This window comes from Lepidochelys olivacea (genome assembly GCF_965140295.1).
Source record: "Lepidochelys olivacea isolate rLepOli2 genome assembly, chromosome: 2".
Lineage (NCBI taxonomy): Eukaryota > Metazoa > Chordata > Testudines > Cheloniidae > Lepidochelys > Lepidochelys olivacea.
In genome coordinates, this window is record NC_140412.1 from 167,917,934 (window position 1) to 167,942,940 (window position 25,007).

The 25,007-nt window shown below is 43.8% G+C and overlaps 1 protein-coding gene across 1 annotated transcript in view; it reads left to right on the forward strand.

Annotated features, from left to right (window-relative positions):
- The window catches only part of GRB10 (growth factor receptor bound protein 10), a 201,595-nt gene that overhangs the window by 111,246 nt on the left and 65,342 nt on the right, over positions 1-25,007 (forward strand). The window contains exons 4-5 of the mRNA XM_084622039.1: positions 7,568-7,784; positions 12,811-12,952. Coding sequence (XP_084478165.1) covers positions 7,568-7,784; positions 12,811-12,952 — 359 coding nt within the window. The remainder of the gene's footprint in view (positions 1-7,567; positions 7,785-12,810; positions 12,953-25,007) is intronic.

Sequence of the window (25,007 nt, forward strand, 5' to 3'; positions counted from 1 at the left end):
ACTGAATTCTTTTCAGCACATAAAGTTTAATGGGCATAAATTTTGTGCTAAAGACTTCCCAGCCTCTTGCTGGGCTTACAGAAATTAGAATAGATGCATGTGAGACGTCAGAGCTCTCCAAAGACTACAGCAGGTGTTACGAGTTCCACATAGACTTCTTTATATGTTGAATTCCAGCACACTCAGAACTTTGGTGCTCAAGGATCACAGGTGTCCTAAATTGAGCCTGACGCTCCTCTCCAGAGACAAGTCTTGGGTGGTTTCTAATCTGCCTTTCCTACCACTGGACACCAGTCCCATATGGCATTTTGTAAGCTGTACATGGACAAGCATGAAGCTTTGAAGTACATCAGCCCCAGTTAGGGTTAGGAGTTACAGACAGAATATGCTCTCTTAAAAACCCTGGCAGATTACCTCTACGCTCCTTTCATGTCAACGTAATTCCCCGTACAGTCGCATAGAACTTGCAGAGTCCTTACATAATACTTTACCTGCAGAACAGGCACAGAGTTCTAAAGGTCATATAGCACTACCTTCCTGTTTGTTTTACCAGATGACTCAATCCTCATTTGGGCCAACTGATGTACATGAAGGAGGCCTTTAAAAATTCTCCTGTTGTCCTATATTTCGCGAGACATTACATGAACTCTTATTCTCCTTGTCAGTGAGCAGGATTTGGCTCATGCTGTATTGAAACTTAGTATCAGTTAGTGGTCAGTACTTATAAGAAAGATCACCATCTATCTGGACAGCCGCTACCCTGATAATTGACTTTTTTTTATGGCAGTATATGGGAGTAAGTGTTTCATACTGTCTTCTATTCATGCAAGATCGGTTGCAAGTGGTGACTGAGGAGCAATATATGGTCTGTGCTTACCCTAGTAGAGGTCAAAACAGAGTTTGTGGGAAACGAACTAAGAAAGAGGGTTGAAGAATGAAATGTACATGTGGGGAAATGAGAATAAAATTGTTGTGCCTTAATTCGCTTTAAGTAGTCCTCTTAAAGTATGGATTAAGTTTAAAAAAAAATTTCAAACAAAGGCATTATGGGACTGTTGTTGCCATCCAAAACGTGCTCAGTCTATGTGTATAAAAATGTTTGAGTTTACAGGGCTGCCAGTTGGAGAAAAAATAAAACTCTACCCCATCTGGATTCTTTCCCCGTGCAACATTGGGAGTAATAAAAGTTCTGCAGGGTAATAGGCCCGCTGACAGCTGTGCAAAATCCATTGTCTTCAGAGGATTTGCACACATGGAGCTGATTGGAACTTGGTAAAGGATTCTTTTGTGTTACAAGAGAGGGAATTAGTTCACTCCCTCAAGATGCGGTGTCTCGGCAGGACTAACATCAATACTAAAAAAGCAGGAGAAATTTGTTGTTAAAGTATACCGATAGGACTTTGTTCCATGTACCAGACCTGCATAGGGGACTACAAATAATACTTAAACAAAAAAAAAACTCTACAAACTTTAGATGTAGATTAAGGTATTCCAGGCCTGATAATATCCTCCTTCTTTGTTACAGTATGTACAGAAACACTAGGTGGTGCTCTGAAGAAGCTGTTTTATTTCTGTGGAAAAAGACAGAAGTATCTAACTGAGCAGCTGTTCACTATAGAACATGCAATGATGATCTCTTGTACTCCTTGCCCCAGCCCGAGTGAATGCTTGCATTTTGTCCTGTAGCTGAAAGCACGCACTTCAGTTTTACCAAAAAATAATGCTATTGATGTATGGTGGAGCCTTGTTCATGCCCTTAAGCAACATCTGGTAAGGACTCAGATTCAAGAGTAGTTCAAAACTACAAAAAATCTTTTTGGTGTGTATTAAGTCTCAGCAATCTTAGCATTTCATGTTTTTTAACACATTTAAAAGGGAAGGGATGATTCTTCGAGTGATGCTCCATATATGGATTCCAAACATGGGTGCGCATGCCCCCAATGCGCCAGAGCGAAAATCTTGAAAAAGCAGATATCCTAGCCCCAACACAACTTGGATTCAAGAAAAGACATAAAACCCAGACATCCATCTTCATACTCCTGGACCTTGCTGCAGAATTTGCCACAGTCAGCCACAAAATGTTGTTGTGCAGTCTGAGAGAGGTATACAAGGGAATCGATTAAAATTGCTTGAGTCCTCCCTGGAAGGATGGGTCCAAAAGATAGTGATAAAAGATTGCAAGCGAGGTCTTGGATTGCAGAGGATTAGAGTTCTATGAGGATCAATTCTCTCTGGTCATCTTCAGCACTTACATGCAGACATTAAGTGGACCAGAGAAACATCAGTGATTCAGATTTACACATGACACACCGCTCTCTTGTTATGCTTCACAAAATACACCATAGTAGTGTTGCAACCTCTCCTCCAGGCTTTCCCAGGCTCATCCCTCTTTTGAGGTAGCTGTCCTGGGGAATCTGTAAGGGTGCTCAGTAGCTGCTGCCAGTGGTCCAGTTTTATTGGCTCAGAATCATCCTGGGTGTACCTCAGAGGTGGCAACCCTACAGGATAGTTAACAAGCCACTCTCGTCCTTGGTCAGGATCAGTTCACGGATGAAGAAAAGTTGGCGGCTGCTGCTAAACCTAAACTCATTGAAGCTGACCTAGAGCAAGATCAGCATTGCTGATTGCTGGAGGAAAACACTTTGGAGGGATTGCCCTGTGGATGCGAATTCCCTTTTGAATTGCACATCCACAAATGGTCAAGGCTGTCCAGAGTGCTTCTGGACTCCTTGATTAAGCTAGGTTCTTGTTACAAGTAACGTGTTCTATTATGTGGTTGGCTAGGAGGTTGTGTTTTGTCCTGGCAGATGATAACCTAACCTCCAAAATAAACACCTGGCTTATCTCCTGTTTGAACTGTATCCATGCAGGTGGCTATCCAAGCATCAAACAATCCTCCCTTAAGAAATTTCAGCGATCAGAAAATGCAGCATGAATTATCATGAGCACATCAAATCTGCTCTCTGCTCAGGCCTCGTCTTACATACTTAAAACATATGAAAGTCTAGCTGTGTCAGGCAGAAATACGAAAAAAACCTCACAACCCATAGCTACATAGCTATGCTGACAAAACCCACATTGTAGAAGCAGCTATGGTGACAGAAAAATGCTCCTATCCACAGAGTTTGTTTGGGGAAGTGGTGTTCCTGCATCACAGGGATGGGGGAAATACCTTCTGTTGGTGTAGCTACATTTAGATGCTTATGCCAGCACAGCTATGCTGGCGTAGGGACTGATAACCTCAGTATGTTGACTCTCTCCATAGAATATTGCATGAAGTTAAAGATATCCGTTCTTATCTTCAAAGTGCTTAATGACCAGGGTCCAGGAACTGGTAAACTGTGGAGCAAATTCTGACAATATATCTAAGAACTGCCTCAAACATCAATGCTTTCCATTGCAAGCGCAAGGTGTTCTTCATTAATGTAAACATATAGCATCTCAAACACTTTTTCTTAAAGCAGCGACGATGGGGCCGAATGAAGTCCTTACACCACTTTTTCTTCTATCTATCAGCTTCACAGCTTTGTTCATCTTTAAACCTTTTTGTTCTGTCATTCTTCACCATGTCTATCCAATGCATCCTCAGTCTTCCTCTATGTCTAGTTCTTTGCACTCCTGGTATGTATCATCATGTATAGTATCCTTTCCAAGTTCGTTCTTGACATGCATCCAGACCATCTCTGTTAACTTTGTTTCAGAAAATTCAAGAAAGACATTTCTTGCCCTAGCCATTTCTCTCTTAATAGCTATTCATTTTTTATTTTCTGCAGTTTTGAAACTCTCAGTATTTCCCTCAGCCAGTTTATTTCTGCAGTCAATAGTTTACCTTTGTAGGTGTTCCTCATACTTCAGCATTCCAACCTGTACAGCAGTATCGGCATGACAGGTGACTCATATACACTGCCTTTTTTTGTTTTTATTAAATTTCTTTAGGCTTTCAGATCTTGCAGAGCTTTCTGAATGTAGTAGCAGCTATTTTGATTCTACTTTTTATCTCATCTTCACAGTTCCCATTCTTTGATACCCGTCTGCTGCGGCACACAATTTTTTCCAGTTCTAGTTTTTTGTCTGTGACTTTGATCTTTACCTCTTCCTCTTGGACTTCCAGTTGCCACAGTTTGTCTTTTTTCTGTGCTGATAGTCAATCCCAGTTTTCTACTTTCCTGGTCTACTTTGCCTCTTATTTTCTATAAATCCTCCATGGTCAATGTTGTGAGGTCAATATTGTGTGCAAATTTAAGCTTTCTTGTTCTCCATCATAACTCTTCTTCCACTCTTCTTGTGTCATCTCTCCGTGCTACAGGTATCAAGTTGAACAAATTCTGTATCGCATGCATTATTCCCCACCTTGGGAGTGGGAGAGAGAAGGGAAGAACCACATATGCATAGGTGCTTGAACTAGGGGCTCTGGGGGTGCTGCTGCACACCCTGGCTTCAAGTAGTTTCATTCATATACAAAGTTTACAGTTTGGTTCAATGGCTCTCAGCACCCCCACTATACAAATTGTTCCAGCAGCCTTGCACATATGACAGCCTTGCACATATGACATATGATTGCTCAATGTACTGTTTGAAAGCTCTTGGTTAACAACATGGTGATAAGCTTGGGGTAAGGCCCAGAGAATACACTTTGAAAAACTTGCATATATGAAGGGACTGTGAAATAATACCATTTCAAGGTGGGTTTGGTTATATAATTGATTTACCCTAAATGTTTGATGTTGTAGAGTGATATAAAGACCTTTCATTCCATTTTTCATCTCTGTTGCCCTACACATTGGTCCTTTAGTAATGCTTTCTTCAACAAGGTAACAAAACTGGATGCTCTTAATGGATATGTCTACATTGTGGTCACAGGGTATGCCTGCAACTTGAGAAGACACACTTCAGCTAGCTTTAATCTAGCTAGCTCAGGTACTGGTGCCAGCAGCGAAGTTCTGGAAGCATGGGCTTCCATGTAGGCGTAAAACTGCCTGGAGCCTTAGGTAGTTACTCAGGTGGCTAGTCCACACTGAAGCCTCTGCTGCTGCAGCTTCCTTGTTCCGGTATCCAAGCTGTCTTGATTAAAGCTAGGTCAGGTATGTCTACAGGGGCTGCAGTCGCACCTTGGGATTTCAGTATAGACATAACAAATGTGATGGAACTGCTGCTCTGCAGCTCTAATAGCTCCTTACATAGCTTAGTCACCTCTTCAGCTTTTTTCACTCTGGGCAGTGAATTTAAATGTTGAGCTGATCTCCTTCTAACGCTAACGAATTCAACTCCATTTCAAGTGTACTTGGTATGACAGTATTTTTAATGAAGTGCACTATTGTATGCACATTAAACTTAATATTGCACCCCTGAGCCCATTTGCTTTATCAGGAGTATCCTATTGATCAGCTACAGGTGGATCTTAACTTCCCCCTGTTTTGCTAATCTGAGAGTTTAATGATTTTGTTGCACACTAATACCTTTGTCGAGATTAATAAAATTAGAGCCCCCGGGACTCTAAGGCACGTCAATTTCCACTAAACACACACCTTTCTCTCTGTTCTGCTTTACGCTTGCTAACCGGTTGTTATGCATCTTAATTCACCTAAGACATACCCCTGCCTGCAACACCTGACAGCTATCTGGTTCTACCCCTTATAATGCTGGTGATGCCCCACTGCCTAGGGCTCCTCCCATGCTCTGATATTAGAGTTCTGTGGTTAAGCTCAGGAGCCTTGTAACTTTGCCTCTACTCCTTGTTGCCCTGATGAGACAGAAAAGCTGGAATGTGACCCTATTTCAGATATGTGCTTGTCCAGTAAGAGGAGAATCTGAGGGAGGGAGTGAAGCTTAAGATACACTTGGAAAGTGTAGATAAGTTTAGATATAACTAAATTTAGCATCTTATGTAAGGATGCGTAAAGTGGCAAAAAAAAAAATAGAGGAGGTGGTCTAGTCCGGTGAAGATGTGCTTTAGCAACTGGTAATCCACCATAAGGTACAAAGGTCCAGGAACAAACAAAACCATCCAAAAATGGAACAAATGCACTTGCTGCTTCTGTAGTGGCTGTACTTAATCTAGACATATAATGGGTAACACTTTCAATTAAACTAAAGTGTCTTTGGCTCTGTTGAAAGTCCCATTGACTTCAAATGGAATTTAGGCTCGAAGTCACTACTTTTGTTTTTGTTTTTGAAAATGTAACCCAGTATTTAATATACCTCTGGATACTTCTATGGTGTTTTGTTTTGAGCAGGTTCTTGGCTTGTCATATCCATCATGAATTGTGGGTGGCAGTGTCCAAAACTAGTTCATTGGACATTATAATGAGCCCTGAACACTGCTTCAGTTTAATTAGATATGTAGTTGAACAGAAATTCAGCAATGTTATTTCAGGTGCAGTCATCAAACCAACATATTTTGAGGACTTCAGTAATCAGTTTCAATGCAGTAGTGGAGACAGCTGCTGCTGAAGTGTCACAGGCAAAACACCCACTGACAGTGGCTTGAAGGAAACTTATAGATGTTTATCTTGAAAATGAGGGGGTGGAGGAGCAAGATCAGAAGCTGTTTGGGGCAGGGAACATGTTTTAACTGGGTCGTGCTATGTAACTGTTGAGGTAATTTGTTGCTAGGGAATATCTGTTATAATAAGTGTTCTAAGAATGAGGATTTAGAGGGTATTAAGTTTAAAAGACTCTCGGGGTTTATTGTCTCGCAAAGTACCCGGAGTTAAACTAGCCAACAAAGAATGAATGAGAAGATTGCAGATTTACTGTAGGTTGCATGGCTACTCAAAGTTCGAGGACTGGGAGAAATTGGGGACAACATGATAGGAATTTTCAGAAAGTGTTTGTTTTATTTCCCCTCTCCGATCCACTCCATTCATTGGTCAGCACTGCAGTCTAAAAATTTGAAGAGATGGAGGGCTATTGGCTGATAGTCAGTGATTGACTGATTCACCATCACAGTGGCTTTCCAACTTGCCCAACTCGGGATCTCTTTTCCCCTATTAAGTCTCCTCTGTAGAAGGTTTAATCTGTCTAGGTTCTTGCATCGTACAGTTTAACATGTGTCATACTATCTGTTGGTGCTGTGAACGCTCAAAAATTCTGAAATTCAGAGAGAGAATTTGAAAAGCCATTGAGTTTAAAATGTGTATATCAGTCCTTCTTGTTGTGAGGTGATGCTTCCAATACAAGGCATACTGTATTAGAAATCAAAAGTTAACTGATTATTGAAAAGACCTGAAAAGATAAGAATTCACTGCTCTTAGTAACTGGCATTGACACTGAATGAGGTACTGCTACTACATCCACAGTGCAGGGCAATATAGATTCATTACCAGCAGTAGATACAGCTGTCTTCGTATTTCTAAATAGTCAAGTGGTTGTCAAAAGTGCTTTTTTTTTTTTAATTGTGCTCTGACTGTGAAAAAGCTTTCTATAACAAAAACTTGGACATTGAAGAGAGCTCGTAATATGAAAATATTTGCTCTCTTATCTGTAAACTGTCTTTATCCTTCTAAATTTCTGTAGTAGTTCTAGCCTTCAAATGTGTAATGCCATCTTTATTTTGTCTGTTTTTCAGATGATGACGTGGACCTAGAAGCTTTGGTAAATGACATGAATTCCTCATTTGAAAGCTTGTACTCAGTGTGCGGTATGCAGTCAGAAACCACTCCCCTCCTTCAAAATGGCCAGCTTAATCGCAGCCAACTGCCAACCTCAGGAACAAGTTCTCTGCAGCCCATGTCTCCAAGGCAGAAGGTGCAGCGGTCTCAGCCAGTGCGCATTATGGCAGTAAGGTATGAAAAGAGGACAAGATAGAGGGACTCTTACGTGTGTTGCCTTGGGCTAACTGAAAGAACCCAGATCATCTCATGGGTGATATCTGACAGCTGCTTAGTGGTACTAAGTAATAATGCACTTGATTTTTGTTCTGTTTTTGAAGAGGCAGATGGGTTACCAACTAAGACAGAAAAAACAATCTTGTATATTGTCTGTATTTCTTGGAGGCCATGTCTTTAGTATGGGCTTGCTCAAGTGACCTTCCATGTTTGGATTTAGTTAATATCCTTCATCCAAATGTTCTGTTATGCGCAGTATCTACTCAAAATATCTTGTTAGTTTAATAGAAACACTTTACCTTCTGTAGTAGCCATTAGACAGTTGACTAAAGGTGTGTTTGCCTATATGAGGCCCAAACTGAAACAGCAGGTTTGTGTTACAAATTTATAACATCTTATATTAATAGAGCAAGTCTAATACTGCCTCTAGTGACCCCATTAAAATGGGGTTGTGACCCACTTTGGGGTCCCAACCCATAAGTTTAGAACTGCTACAGTAAAGCATCTTCAACTCCAGACATAGCAGCATTATGCTAGTGAATAAGAAGCCAAAAGTGGAAGTATCTTTAAATCAGGTTGCTGTTCCCAGCATGGAACTTGCTTCTTTCAAGCTTGAAGTGAATGATTAAACAGACTTTTTTTATAGTAGTTGAAGGCTTTTATGTGTAACAAAAGGTTCTTAAAATCTCATTTGTTTGTTTTAAAAAAAAAACAAAACAACAACAACAAACCCTGCTGTTGGTTTAATTGGACAGGCTGATTTGCTTTCATCCGGTCCGCAAGTATATTTGGGATTTTCACTTCAGTTAACAAATATCCTTTCCAAATGAAGTCTGAGTTGACGTGTGCTGTTGATTCCAAAAAGCTTCCAAAAAGCCTACACAACACCCATAGCCTTGCTGATCTGATGTGTCATGTCAGGAAGGCAACCTCCCTTCTTGGTGACAATGGAACCAAGATACTCAATTTCAACTTCTTGTCCATCGATTACGATGGATGGGGTAGAGGTCCATCAGCCACATAAATCAGTTTAGCCTTCTTCCAGTTGACTTGCAGACCAACCTTACGTGCTATTTCCTTACATATTTTCAGGACATGGATGAGATTAGTTCATGAGGATGTGACTATAGCCATGTTATCTGCGTATTCCAGGCCTGTTAAGCAGTATCACCCCCAATCTGCACCTAGTGACCGCTTCCATCATTTGGTCAATAATGATGTTGAGCAGATTGGAGCAGCTACTCACCCTTGATGGACGCCGCTGTTGTACTCAAACTAGTTGGACATTCTAGTACCCAAGAGAACACAGCTCTCGCTTTTGGCGTTGCATTTCTACAAGAAGGTTGAGGAGCTTGCCAGGCACACCAGCAGCTTGCAGCAAAGCTAAAGGGAGCAACAGTCAACAGAGTCAAATGCAGCTTTCACATCAATAAAGGCTATATACACCTCATCCTTCTTGCATTGAAACTCTTGGGCTTTTTGAATAATTTGTCTAATGGTAAGAATCTGCTCCATGGTTAATCCAGCTGGGCATAGACCTGGCTTGCTGTAGATAGCAGATTCCTTATGATGGTCTTAACACGCTCAGAAAGAACCAGCGTGAACAATTTGCTTGGAATGGAAAGCAAAATGAAGCTGCAGTGATTGAAACACACCAGAGCATGGCCTTTCATTTTCCAAAATGGAAGAATTAATCCCATGGCAGCATTCATTGGATAGTTTCTCATGAATCCAGATTTTGTTGATAATGTGGGTCAGCCACTGTAAGACAGAATCTCCGTCGTGCTTGATCAGCTCAACAGCAATACGACAAAAACTGGCAGCACGACCGTTCTTGAGCTTACAGGCTGCACTTCGAACCTACTTGACTATGACATCGCATTACATGGAGGTCACTCCACTCTTTGCATCCCCCTGAACTGCAAATCTGCTGCTCTGAAGAAGCACTTAGAACACTTTCAGGAGCTTCTTATCTACTCATTCAGCCTCGGTGCTGAATGTGTTACTGTGTCCATCCTTAATAGCAAGGATTTGTTCCATCTTTTAAGTTTGACTGGCTTTTAAGTTGTGCAGTTCTTTATAGACTTTGCTGTAGTCATTTGTGGCCAATACGGCTTCTGTCAATACAGCCTTATTTACCCAAAATATCTCCCGGTCCTGCTTTAAAGCTGTTACAAGCAAGGCACTGAGGCATAGGTATTTTTGGTTGTTCTTGATTAAGCGAGCCAAGCCATGTTTTTTCTATGGTCTATGGTTGACTTGCCCATTGATATTTAAGGCTAGCATGCCTTTTCCACAGCACTTTGTTGGCAGCATCCATGACGGGAAACTGGAAACAGTCACATAACTTGTTGACTTGCTTGTGTTAAAAGCTTTAATCGGCAATGGTTAGTGTGTCAAATCATTTGCAGATTTCAGCCTGCTATTCCATTTTGACAGCAGCATCAGTCAGTTTCTGTAATTCTAACTCACTAATGGATGGCTTGGTTTGACTAGCCTTCAGCTTCAGTTTTGTCATGACCACAAGCAACCTGTGGTCCGTATTGCCAACTTCCATACCCCTGAACACCGAACAGTGGTATATGCAGTGGTATATACAGCTTCCCTGCCAGTTGGCTATCAGAATGTGAACTAGTGCTTTGCGGGTTCATCCATCATTCAAATACAAAGTCCGTGCATTTATGTTCTTCTGTTGGAAATCGATGTCAGAAACAAGGAGACCAGTGGGGCACGAATCTCCCTGTTACCATTCATGGTCATATTCACAAAGAAATGCCCAATGCTTTCTGGATGCAGGCAGCCTACCTGACCCCTGTTGTGCCAGGACCCCGGGCTGCAGCCCTGAAAGCCCCTGCATTAATCCAGCCCTGCATTTTCATCACATAGCACAGTGATAATCCTCTGGGGAAGATGTGGTTTGGTTTTGTTTTTTAAATGGTTTCCTTGGCATTCCCAAGCATAACAAACTTATCAGAGAAGACTCTGACTCTTAACTCTGTGCAGTTCCACAAGCACTTGTACGGCATGGCTCAGATTCACGTAGGCTCAACATCACCATGCAGGGCCAGATTAACACAGAGGCTTTAGGGGCTGCAGCCTGGGGCCCTGGCACAGCAGGGCTCGGGCAGGCTGCTTGCACCCCATGGCCCCATGCCGCTCTGAGGCCCCGGGTGGCAGGAAGGCAGGGAACCGGCCAATGGGAACTGCGGGGGCAGCATGTGGAGACACGCTATTCCCCTCCCCCAGGGACACACACAGAGACATACTGGCAGCCGGCTGCTTCCAGAAGTGGCGTGGGGCTATGGCATGCAGGCAGGCAGCCTGCCTGAGCTCTGCTGCGCCACCAGCCAGGAGCCACCTGCGGTAAGCGCCTCCCGGCCGGAGTCTGCAGCTCACACCTCCTCCTGCACCCCAGCCCCCTGCCCCAGGTCAGAATCCCTTCCTTCACCAAACTCCCTCCCAGAGCCCCCACCCCTCACCCTCTTCTGCACCCCAACACTCTGCCCCAGCCTGGAGCCCCCTCCTGCATCCAAATTCTCTCCCAGAAAGAAACTAATATAACAGCTGTTCTAAGGTAAGAAGTAGGCTATTTTGAATTAACTTAACTATATTCTATGTGTTTTAAGATTGAAATGTAACCACAGAATGGCTTTATGTTAATTAAAAGGCAAGTTTAGTATAGCGTTAATAACCTTGATGCCATAATTGTAATCATTTTGTTTTAAATTAGCAAAAAAACTTGTATACAAGGGTCCCTCAAAATCTAATAGCCCCAGGCCCACAGGAGAGCTATCCGGCCCTGTCACCATACTTAACTTGTAGGTGCCCAGAAAATCACTTGGCCTCACAAAGCCTGAGTTAGGCACCTAGGCTTCCTATACGATGAATGGGGAGAGATAGGTGCCTTCCAATGGGATCACAAAAGCTGGCATGCTAGACTGCTCCTCACCTAAGTTAGCCAGTGGGAGATGTCAACAAGAGGGATATGTGCTGAATTGAAACCTTCTGTTTCCACTTCACTATACTGGAGGTCAGTGCAAGTCTTTGATCATAGGCTGTCTATAAGCCTGAGGCACAAGAGACTGTCTTGATTATAGGGAATCTTTACCATAAACTATATAATGACCAATTCCAGGTAGCTCTACTTCGTCTAGATGGCTCTTTCATCACATTGTTTAGACACAAGTAGGGAAAACCCCTACCACCTGGCTAGACAAGTCAAATTGCCACTGTTACAGCCCACAATTATGACTGGCACACCACTTCCCACCAAAACTTGCCTATTAACCTGTTTAAACAGGTGTGCCTTATACTGGACCATAAAGGCTGCGAAATTCTGGATCTGAACAATCCTGCCAGCAGAGTTCTTATAGGCCTTGCCACCAGTCCTAGAACTCTAACATAGGAGTATCCCAATTGATCATACCTACTGAGGTGAAACCTTGTTAGGATCTAGTTACGATCAACTGTGACACTTCAGCAGTCTGCTCCTATGCTAGAGCTCTAGGACTGTTGGCAAAGTCTACAAGGATTATGCTGGCAGGATTGTTCAAATGCAGAATTTGGCAGTAGCAGCTCTTCTCTTGGATTGCATCCATTTGAACGAGCTCACATATATATGTACTTCTGGCATGTAGAACATAAACTAACAGTCTTCAATTTAGCCCTTGCTATCTGTGATATAGGTCTGATTTTTTTTCTCAACAATTACCTCAATTATACGCACATATAATCAAGTTAGATGCAACAAAACAAGCTTGGATGCGTGACTGACTTTTCACACGCATTACCTAATTTGTTCATTCAATCACAGTAATTGTATGTATGTATGTATGTTGTGAAAAAATATCTCTATTGTTTTGAACAAAGGTTGTTTGATTCCCTTTCCTAAATGGTGTATGATATCAATATGCCGAATGTAGGCAGTGGGTTAGTCAGGAGACTTAATTTCTTCTTTTAATATTCAGTTCTTATGTGTTTGTAGACGTCTCCAAGAAGAAGAACAACAGTTTAGAACATCCTCTTTGCCAGCCATACCAAATCCATTTCCGGAGCTTTGCAGTCCTACAAGCTCTCCAGTACTGGCTCCTGGATCTTTACCTCAGAGTCAACCTGCTAGTAAGCATGTGAGTATTAAGTAGAAGTACATTTCTATCATAGATTCTCATTTAAGCTGACAATTGATTACTTCAGTGTAAAGGTAGAAGGAAAACCTCAAGATGCCTAGAAATATATATATATATCTTGACCTTGAGCAGTGCAATACTGGCAAGAGACTACTATCTGCAAACAGACTTCAAAACTGTAAAAGGTTTGTAAGTACCAAGAGATCAGAAGCTCTCTTGCTGTTAATAAAGGATGTTTGGAGTGAATGAAGCAATAATGTTTAATATCCTCTCCTGAATTTCATTATGCTAGGCAATGTTTCATTTAATTCAGAAATCTGGATAATTTTCTTAGAGCATTAATTGGGTATATTATGCTGCATATACTAGGTGCCACAATAGTGCTTACCAGCCTGTTGCTGATTAAAAATCTAAGGGGTTTATAAATAGCTCCCTGTTTGCTTTTAAAGATATGTGTGGTCTTTACTGGTTTTAATGTACATCATAAAGCTGCCCAAAAAGCAAAGTAATCTTCTTAGATCTAATGGTGAGAGCAGGGGGAATGGGATTTAGGAGCAAAATTACCTGATGGAAAGCTGGCTTGAGTGGCTCTTCACACTGAGGTCTGGTCTACAGTACGCCGTTATTTCGGAATTAGCCAAGTTACCTCGAAATAAAACTGGTTCCGTCCACATGACCAAACCAGTTTTTCGATTTAAAGGGCTCTCTACTCTGATTTCTGTACTCCACCTCGGCAAGTGGAGTAGCACTAAAATCGAGATCGCAGTTCCAGGTTACAGGTACTGTGGACGCAATTCAACGATATTGGCCTCCGGGAGCTATCCCAGAATGCTCCCTTGTGACCGCTCTGGACAACAGTCTGAACTCCGATGCACTAGCCAGGTAGGCAGTAAAAGCCCTGGGAACTTTTAAATTTCCTGTTTGGTCACAGGTGACCATCAGTACAGTTCACCATAACAGGCGACCATGCAGAGTCCACCATCACAGGCGACCATGCACTCCCGGATTCTCAGACAAGCTCCAGCATGGTCCAAACAGGAGATACTGGATCTCATTGCATGTTGGGGAGATGAATCTGTTATGGCAGAACTACGTTCCAAAAAAAGGAATGCAAATATGTACGCTAAAGTCTCCAGGGCCATGACGGAAAAAAGCTACTCTAGGGACACACAACAGTGTCGTACAAAAATCAAGGAGTTCAGGCAAGCATACCAAAAATCCAGGGAGCCAAACGGGTGCTCTGGGTTACAGCCCCATACATGCCGCTTCTACCATGAGCTGCATGCAATTATGGGGAGCGATGACACCACTACCCCACCACTGTCCATGGACACCTGCAAGGGGGGAGTAGCACGGAGCGAGGAGGATGAGTTTTTGAAGGAGGAGGAGGAGGTGGATAGTGCACAGGCGGCAAGTAGGGAATCTGTTTTCCCCCAGCCAGGAACTATTCTCAACGCTGGAGCCAATAGCCTCCCCCTACTCCCAAAGCATGCTCCCGGACCATGACACTGGAGAAGGCACTTCTGGTGAGTGAGAGCTTGATTGGAGCCACGCAATGTGGGGTGGAGGGAAACCCAGCCGTGCTGCGCTGTTCACATTTAGTTTAATGGGCTCATCCCTGCTCAGAGCCTCGTCAGAGCCCCGCGATGGGGGTGGGGGTGGGGCTGGGGGGAGGGTGTTGTGTGAAGCGATCATCCCAGAGAGCCCGCAGGCTGCCTGCAAGCTGAATTCTGTTGCCTGGCCGCATGTGGTGGCTTACTCACACCAAAGTGGCAGGCACTTCAGTATAAGAGGCAAAATGAGACCTTGTACAGAAAGAACATGTGCTGTGTACTATGAATTTCCTGTTTCACTGAGAAAGTGTCCCCTTTGTTCTCTAAAATGTATCTTTTAAAATACTACCCTCCCTTTTTCTCCTCCTGCAGCAGGTGCAAATGTTTCAATGTAGTCCCTGTCTACTCCGTCCCAGAGGCTGGTCCAGATTAGAAGCCAGAAAAAATGAACTCGGGACGACATGTTTGCCGAGCTCATGTAGTCCTCCCGCACTGATAGGGCCCAGTTGAATGCGTGGAGGCAAACAATTGCGGAGTCGCGTAAAACGTTACATGACTACGAAGAGAGGAGGGACATGCGCGATGAGAGCAGGGAGGATGCTATGATCAAGCTCATGGGGGAGCAAACTGACATGCTCTGCTGTATGGTGGATCTAATGCGGGAAAGGCAGCAAGACCACAGAGTGCTGCTGTAGCCCCTGAATAACCGCCCTCCCTCCTCCCCAAGTTCCATAGCCTCCTCACCCAGACGCCCAAGAAAATGGGGGTGGGGGGAAGGCTATGGGGACCCACACAGCCAACCCCAGAGGATTGCACAAGCAGCAGAATTTGGCATATCCTAAATTTTGATTTGGTTTCTGGACTTGTTCTTCCCTCCTCCTCCACCCCTCTAATCCAATCCCCCTCCCCCCCCAGTCTAGCTTCTGATTTCTCTCAATGTTTTGTGCAACAAATAATAATGGTTTTTAAACAACTGTGACTTTATTTCCATATATATAGATATAGGGTGGGTAAATTTAAGACAAACCAACACAACTCTCACACCGTACCCTGGCCAGTCATGAAACTGACTTTCAAAGCTTCTCTGATGCGCCGCATGCCCTGCTGCGCTCTTCTAATCACCCTGTTGTCTGGCTGTGTGAAACTGGCTGACAGGCGAGTTGCCTCAACCTCCCACCCCACCATAAATGTCTCCCCCTTACTCTCTCAGATATAGTGGAGCACACAACAAGCAGCAATTACAATTGGAATATTGGTTGTGCTGAGATCTAACCGAGTCAATAAACTGCGCCAGTGCGCTTTCAAATGTCCAAACGCACATTCTACCACGATTCTGCACTTGCTCAGCCTATAGTTGAACTGCTCTTTACTACTGTCCAGGGTGCCTGTGTATGACTTCATGAGCCATGGCATTAAGGGGTAGGCTGTGTCCCTGAGGATAACTATAGGCATTTCAACATCCCTAACAGTAATTTTCTGGTCTGGGAGGTAAGTGCCTTCCTGCAGCTGTTCAAACGGACCAGAGTTCCTGAAGATGCGAGCATCATGCACCTTTCCTGGCCATCCCACGTTGATGTCAGTGAAACGTCCCTTGTGATCCACCAGTGCTTGCACCACCATGGAAAAGTACCCCTTGCGGTTTATGTACTGGCTGCTCCGGTGTTCCGGGGCCAAGATAGGAATATGCATTCCGTCTGTCACCCTGCCGCAGTTAGGGAACTCCAGTGCATTAAAGCCATCCACAATGGTCTGCACATTTCCCAAAGCCACTGCCCTTGATAGCAACTGGTCAATGATTGCATTGGCTACTTGCAGCACAGCAGACCCCACAGGAGATTTCCCCACTCCAAACTGATTCCCGACTGACCGGTAGCTGTCTGGCATTGCAAGCTTCCACAGGGCTATGGCCACTTGCTTCTCAACTGTGAGGGCTGCTCTTATTTTGGTGTCTTTGCGCTTCAGGGCAGGGGACAGCAAGTCACAAAGTTCCATGAAAGTGGCCCTACACATATGAAAGTTTCTCAGCCACTGGGAATCATCCCATACCCACAACACTATGCGGTCCCACCAGTCTGTGCTTGTTTCCCGGGCTCAGAATCGGCATTCCACCGCATGAACCTGGCCCAACAGCACCATGATCTCCCTATCGCCACATGCTGTGCTGTCTGTGTCCATGTCCTCACCAGCATCACACTGTCGTCGCTTCCTCGCCCGGTTTTGCGGGTACTGCACATGGTGCTGGATAATGCGCGAGGTATTTACAATGGTCAAAACTGCAGCGGAGATCTGATCAGGCTCCATGGCTATGGTGTCTGCACGGGTAATCCTGGAAAAAGGGCGCGAAATGTAGGAGAGCAGAGTGGCAGCGGAAGCTGTGCTGTTTGGTTCACGGTAGCCGAACAAAGGCTGAAAAAGGTTGTGTTCTGTGGCTTTCACGGAGGTGGGAGCCCAGGACAGACAACATGGAGAAACTTGGAAGCGTGGCAATAGCGGGAGAGCAGAGTTGGCCGCCGAAGCTGTGCTGTTCGGTTCGCAATGGCCGAGCAGAGTTGGCAGCGGAAGCGTTTGATGAGGAAGAGAGAGAGTAGATAGTAGAGATTACATAGGAAGATGAGAGGAAATGAAAGGTGGATTCATAGTAGCAGGAGAGCAGCGATGCACCGTCTGCTGAAAGCAGTATGGCGTCTGCATGCCAAAAAGGCGCGAAACAATTGTCTGCTGTAGCTTTCTGACGACACGCACCCAGAAACACCCAACGAGAATGTTTTTGCTCCATCATGCACTGGGAGCTTAACCCAGAATTCCAATGGGCAGCGGGGACTGCGGGAACTATGGAATAGCTACCCACAGTGCATCGCTCCCACATTCGATGCTAGCCTTGGTACTGTGGACGCAATCCGCTGAATTCACACGCTTTAGTGGGGACACAGAAGACTGAATGTATAAAATAGCTTCCGAAAATTCAAATAATTTCCTACTGTAGACGTACCCGGAGAGTTTTACAGTGACACTTCATCAAATTGGGGTACTCACACAGGAGAAAGAAGGTGTCGTCATGTAAATATTTATCTCTCCTATCCACCCCTCTCTACCCCCTAAAGAGTGCCGTTTTACCCACCCTGCTATTAGTCCTGGAGCTCTCTTAAAATAGACACTACACTTAAGCCAAAAAGCTGTGGATAATTTTGTGAGATGCACAAACTTGCACTAGACTGAAATGATTTTAAAAAAAAAACTACTTTTCTTTTGTGACTGGAGACCCAAGTACAAACCTGGTCTGGGCCAGAGGTATGAAGATGTTGCATTACCTTATTTTTGGTTTTCTAGAGAAGTTCTTCAATTGAGCAAACTGAAACCTAGTATTTTTCTCAGCTTCCTTTTTTAAACAAAATGGTTAGATTGAAATAAACATCCACAATTTACCTCCACACAGTAGGTGCTACATAACTTGCTACCTTTTTTGTAAATGTACGTTCTCCCTGAATTAATTAAAATTTCTTAACAGTGCATGATCTGAGGACCAGAGAGTGTGCTGATCCACTTCCTGGACACTACGGTGCTAATAAGTGATGGTCACATAAACATCACCCTATATCAGAAACCTACTGACCGCTATACCTACCTACATGCCTCCAGCTTCCATCCAGGACACCCTACATTTTCCATTGTCTACAGCCAAGCTCTACGATACAACCACATTTGCTCCAATTCCTCAGACAGAGACAAACACCTACAAGATCTCTATCAAGCGTTCTTACAACTACAGTACCCACCTGCTGAAGTGAAGAAACAGATTGACAGAGCCGGAAGAGTACCCAGAAGTCACCTACTACAGGACAGGCCCAACAAAGAAAATAACAGAACGCCACTAGCCATCACCTTCAGCCCCCAACTAAAACCTCTCCAACGCATCCTCAAGGATCTAGAACCTATCCTGAAGAACGACCCATCACTCTCCCAGATCTTGGGAGACAGGCCAGTCCTTGCTTACAGACAGCCCCCCAACGTGAAGCAAATACTCACCAGCAACCACACACCACACAACAGAACCACTAACCCAGGAACCTATCCTTGCAATAAAGCCCGTTGCCAACTGTGTCCACATATCTATTCAGGGGACACCGTCATAGGGCCTAATCGCATCAGCCACACTATCAGAGGCTCGTTCACCTGCACATCTACCAATGTGATATGTGCCAGCAATGCCCCTCTGCCATGTACATTGGCCAAACTGGACAGTCTCTACATAAAAGAATAAATGTACAGAAATCGGATGTCAAGAATTATAACATTCGAAAACCAGTCGGAGAACACTTCAATCTCTTTGGTCACTTGATTACAGACCTAAAAGTCGCAATATTACAACAAAAAAACTTCAAAAACAGACTCCAATGAGAGACTGCTGAATTGGAACTAATTTGCAAGCTGGATACAATTAACTTAGGCTTGAATAAAGACTGGGAGTGGATGCGTCATTACACAAAGTAAAACTATTCCCCCACCCCACCGCTGTTCCTCAGAGGTTCTTGTCAACTGCTGGAAATGGCCCACCTTGATTATCACTACAAAAAGTTCCCCCACCCCGCTGTCCTGCTGGTAATAGCTCACCTTACCTGATCACTCTCGTTACAGTGTGTATGGTATCACCCATTGTTTCATGTTCTCTGTGTATATAAATCTCCCCACTGTATTTTCAACTGAATGCATCCGATGAAGTGAGCTGTGGCTCACGAAAGCTTATGCTCAAATAAATTTGGTAGTCTCTAAGGTGCCACAAGTCCTCCTTTTCTTTTTAGAGATCTCAGAATGTCTTGTGTGCTGGGGAAAGGAAACGAAGTAGTAGGCAACTGTCTTGTGACTCCTGGCCCTTGATAACAGAACAATTTTTCCAGCCTTTCTTCTAAGCAACAAGGCATGTGTTGAGACTGGTTGCAGCTATTTAGAGACTCCAATAACTTATTCGGGCCTTCTATCTTTATTTCTCTTTTTGACACACACACGCACTTCAGTATCAGTAGCTTTTATAAGTTTATCATATGAAACAAAATGCAGCCTAAAAGATGGCTGAAAGCCATAAGATTCTATCTTGAACTGTGTCTCAGTGATTCAGGAAAGAAATACCCTTGTAGTTGTCTCTTTAACAGGGAGGGCCCTGCGAAGCTTAAGTTGCTCAGGCTTTGGCTGTAGCCCAAGGTGATGGGGCTTGGAGCCCCAGGTATCAGCCCCATGCGGTGAGGCTTCAGCTTTCTGCCCTGGGCCCCAGCAAGTCTAATGCCAGCCCTGCTTGGCAGCCCCTCCCCCCGCCCCCCCCTGAAACCTGTTTGCGGCCCCTGGGAGCCCCGGACTTCTGGTTGAGAACCACTGGTCTAAAAGGTTTCAGAGTAGCAGCCGTGTTAATCTGTATTCGCAAAAAGAAAAGGAGTACTTGTGGCACCTTAGAGACTAACAAATTTATTTGAGCATAATCGGATGCATTCAGTGGAAAATACAGTGGGGAGATTTATATACATAGAGAACATGACCATAAAAGCTGAGAAGTGCAAGGTGGTCTGGACCGAGCAGTGCCAGGAGGCTTTCCGGGCCCTGAAGGAGGCTCTGGTCAGTGGCCCAGTTCTGACAAACCCAGACTTTGACAAGCCCTTTATGGTGTTCACCAACACCTCAGACGTGGGACTGGGGGCGGTGTTAATGCAGGAGGATGAAAAAGGGGAGAGACACCCCATCGTGTACCTGAGCAAGAAGTTGCTACCCCAGGAGCAACACTACGCGGCCATCGAGAAGGAATGCCTGGCCATGGTGTGGGCCCTCAAGAAACTAGAGCCATATCTCTTCGGGCGACACTTCACCGTGTACATCGACCACTCTCCCCTGACCTGGCTGCACCAGATGAAAGGAGCCAATGCCAAACTTCTGAGCTGAGGTGGACTAAGGTGCCACAAGTACTCCTTTTCTTTTTACTGGTCTAAAAGGTATTCAGTGTTTCAGATTCTGATGCCTTTAAAGGGGCACCCACTTGAAATTCATCTTTCCATCTGAAAATGTTGTATCTCTGTTTATCACACATAACATCTTTTTACTGTAACTGGAACATGATGCTATATATGTATGTTATGCGCTTGAAGTGTACTGTGAAGTGTACTGTCAGTTTCTGGTGTGGTAGCTTTTTTGTTTTGTTTTTGTTTTTTGTCCAGTTTCTGCTGCTTGATTCAGGGTGTGTTTTAGGACATCACTTATGCGCTGTTCTGGGATTACTTCATGAACATTCTCCTCCCAGGCCCATAGTGGGGATTTGTTTTGGAATTTTCAATAGGGCAAAATAAATCTAGTGTGGTTTATGGAACTGTCTTCTTTTATTCATTGTTTGTTTGTTATGAAATGTACCACACACTTCCGGTTTTTTTTGTTTTCTTTTCTCCTGAAAGCGACTTTCTTGTTTTATATACATATCTGGAAATATTTAACACCTTTTTATAGGACCAAAGCTAGAGTTTATAACCTTCAGTGATGACCAGTAGGCTCTTCTTCCACTGGTGGGATTATTTCTCCTGTCTCTAGAATTCTGTCACCTGGGAATACTTTGGGCTTCACTTCAATAACACCATATGGCATTTTCATTATATGGTATTTGACAAAGTAGTGAATAACCCAGTCAGGAATAAGTATCTGAGTTACAGTAAATACACCAGCTTTGTAAGGCAGTGAAAAATATCAGAAGTGAGAAAAAACTTGAGGCTATAACTATTTATTTCAATTTCACTCTCTCTTGCAGTACGTATTACCTGTTGAGAAGGATCTTGATATAGTGAATAACTATGTCCCTTTTCGTCTGGAAAATATAAGGGTATACTATATGATGATGGGCTTGTTTGCCAAAATAATATGTGTGTATAAATAAATAAACTAGTTACAGGAAACCATCTAAAGTGCAGTGTCAAAATTAATCTGTCTGGGGGTAAAAGTGGAAGCTTAAACTAGCTGTAATTCAGCAATGGAGACATTTTATAGTCTCTTGCTGTGCAGAATGGTCTTTAGACCACTCTTGCATTGATTTTGAAGGAAAGTATGCAGGTAGCCTGAATTAATAAAAGAAAATGTCATCTAATGGTAGAAGACAGAACAATCTCTAGTGTGAACCTATCCAACAAATAAATGATGAAAGCCTTCCCCCATAGTTACTTTCGCAACGATGGGACTGAGACCAGATAAGGGCAATCTGAAATGCTGACTAGTGCTAGGGTGGTCAAACATTTGATGCTTCAAGGAGTCTAGGAATGAATAGTAATTAGACAACTGTGCTTTCATAGTGAGTTTGCAGTGGTGATGTAATGCTTGATTTCAGTGCTATATACAGAAGCAGACTGAGTGTTTGGAGAGAGTTTACAGTGAGGGGGTCCAGATGTCAACCTGTTTATACTAAATGGCATAGTAAACATTTTAGTTAGAGAACCAAGTAGGGAATATTCTGGGGGAGTTGAAAACTGACTCTGCACACTAAACAGAAGCTGAGTAGGACTCTTGAGTTGACTCAGGAAACGCTGCAGGAAAAAACAGTTACACATTGTTGTAACTTCACAAATTAGTTGTATGGTAAACAAAACACCTAACATGTCTGGCACTGGAAGGAATTATGACTCTTCAAGCAATATTTGCCAGAATAGCTGTTGAATCTCTAAGCACCATCTCAAAATTATGGCACATAAAACAAAATGAAACTACTGAGCTAAGAGCCATGTTATTTTGGGGAACGTTGACAAGCTCGAGGAATCCACTAAACGATACTACGCCAAATATTGACTTTTTACCTCATATACTCCTTTTCCTCTAAAAGCGTTGCCCCTCTGTCCCCAGATCTCACACACCCCTTTTTAAATTGGTGCGATTAATACCAAAATTAAACTAAAGATGTCTGTAAATATTTAAGATCCACACTTCTTTTGAAGAGGGCATTAATAGGGATACCTAGATCTTTGATTTCCCCTCCTCTCCCCACAGCCCCTCAAATCTGAGGGAGATAACATTTTCAGGATGGGAGAAAGAAGAGATGGAGGTTTTTAAACATCATTTAACAGGATAAATATGTTTATGTAAGGAGAATTGTAACCAGAAGATAAAAAAAAAAATGGCTAAAAACATCAGACAGCTAGATTACCACTAATTGAAGTCCATCTTTGTGTTGCTGGTCTAAACCAAAAACTTGTTGGTAACTTAGGCTATAATTTCTGGTTGTGTACAAATATTTTAGAAGAAGCATGCAATAATTACATGTAGGTCACTGCAGTGCCACAGGATATTAGTCTAAAGTATCTTGTCTGAGTCAATGAAGCTTTCAACTGTGAAAATAGGGCAAACTTCTCACATCCTTCTCTGTAAGCCAAGGCAAACTTCCAAATAGCAGTTTGATGTACCAAAGTTATTTACTCTTTTCTAGCAAATTAAACTCCTTAAATAGTTATACATTAATACCACCCTTAGTCCAACTTTAGTTGTCCTTCAGAAGAACTCCTGTAAACTGATGTTTTAGTTGTCTTTAGTTTCATAATCTATCTTCACATAAAGGTTTCTACTGTCACTGTTTTGAAGTCAGGGACATGGGTTTCTGTAGGATCAGCAGTATAAAATTATGAACTTTTCATATGTGCTTCGCTAATTTTGCACCTATGCAGTGATAACTTTTTAAGCAAAAGCTGCATTTGAGCACAGCAGCAGTGATCTTATGTAGGCAAAATACCAATTGTTGGCAGCAGTTTTAGTCAGTTTTTGTTTCAACCTTTGCCTTTGGCCCCAGTCTTGCAGCTGGCTCACATAGGCAGCTGCTTGTGCCCTTGCCGGACCACATTAACCTCTGAGGTCCCCAGGGACAAGTTGCAGAGTATGGGCCTACTTTGGTGGTTCTTTTTTGGTCTTTGTTGCAACCTTGCAGCTGTCCAAAAAAAAAAGTACATGATCGGAGACTTAAAAAATATAAATCAGTGCACATGTATTAGTTTGTTTACCTCTGGGTTGCTCGTGCCTTTTATTTATTTTTTCAGGTAGTTGCAATGATTATATGGAAAGAATTGGGGAGGTCAGACCTTCCCTGTGGGAGTGTATAGTCAAGGTAGGTTAACAAAATTTTTAAGTCTCACATTCAGTTTGTGTCCCTTTTTACTTGGTGAGAGCAGAAATTGTAAAGAAATGGTAGCTTCCCAGTGTTTAATTGATTTGGTGAGTTTGGTGTACAGCTGTTAGTTTATAGGAAGTCACTGATGAGAACAGTCATACTGAGTCAGACAGATGGTTCATCTAGCCCAGTATCCTGTTTCTGACAATGGCCAGTGTCAGGTGCTTCTGAGGGAATGAACAGAACAGGTCATCCCTGTCATCCAGTCCAAGCTTCTGGAAGTCAGAGGTTTAGGGAGCTCTGGAGTTGCATAACTGACCATCTTGGCTAATAGCCATTGATGGATCCATCTTCCATTAACTTATCTATTCTGTTGGGTTTTTTTTGTTTTTTTTATACCCCGTTATACTTTTGGCCTTCACAAAATCCCCTGGCAATGAGTTCCATGGGTTGGCTGTGTGGTGTGTGAAGTACTTCCTTTTATTTGTTTTAAACCTGCTGCTTATTAATTTCATTGAGTGATACCAAGTCCTTGTGTTTATGTGAAGGTGTAAATAACACTTCCTTATTCACTTTCTCCACACCAGTCATGATTTTATAGACCTCCATCATATCCCGCATTAGTCATCTCTTTTCCAAGATGAAGAATCCTGTCTTTTTTAATCTCTCCCCTCATAATCACTTCCCGGTGGTATTAGCCACAGAACCTGACAAACATCAGCAGGAGTGTGTGCTGTCTCCTTAGAGCTCTAACTTTTGTGTCAGGGACCAGCTTCAAAATTGCGGAGGAGCAAAGATGGCTTAAAGCAGAGGTGGGCAAACTACGGGCCACATCCGGCCAGCGGGACCCTCCTGCCCAGCCCCTGAGCTCCTGGCCCGGGAGGCTAGCCCCCGGCCTCTCCCCCGCTGTTCCTCGTTTCCCGCAGCCTCAGCTCGCCATGCTGCCTGTGTAGTGTATTAAACTGCTCTGCGTAGGAATGTGCTGCTGGCAGCAGTTACGGAGAGCACTTTACTACACGACAGTGGTGCAACGCTCTGAGCGGTGCAGCTGTAGCGCTGCCAGCCACCAGTGCTCTGTGCTGTGCGGTAAGGGGGCAGGGAGCCGGGGGCGGGGGGGTTGGAGAGAGGGCGGGGCAGTTCAGGGTGGTGGTCAGGGGCCGGGGGTGTGGATGGGGTCGGGGCAGTCGGAGGACGGGAGACGGGGGGTTGAATGGGGGCAGGGATCCCAGGGGGGCAGTCAGGAAGGAGAGGGGAGTTGGATGGGGCAGTCAGGGGCAGAGGTCTGGGGGCAGTCAGGGGACAGGGGGCGGGGGAAGGTTGGATGGGGCAGGAGTCTCGGGGAGTGCAGTCAGGGGGCGAGAAGCAAGGGGAGGCGGATAGGGGGTGGGGGCACAGCCTTCCC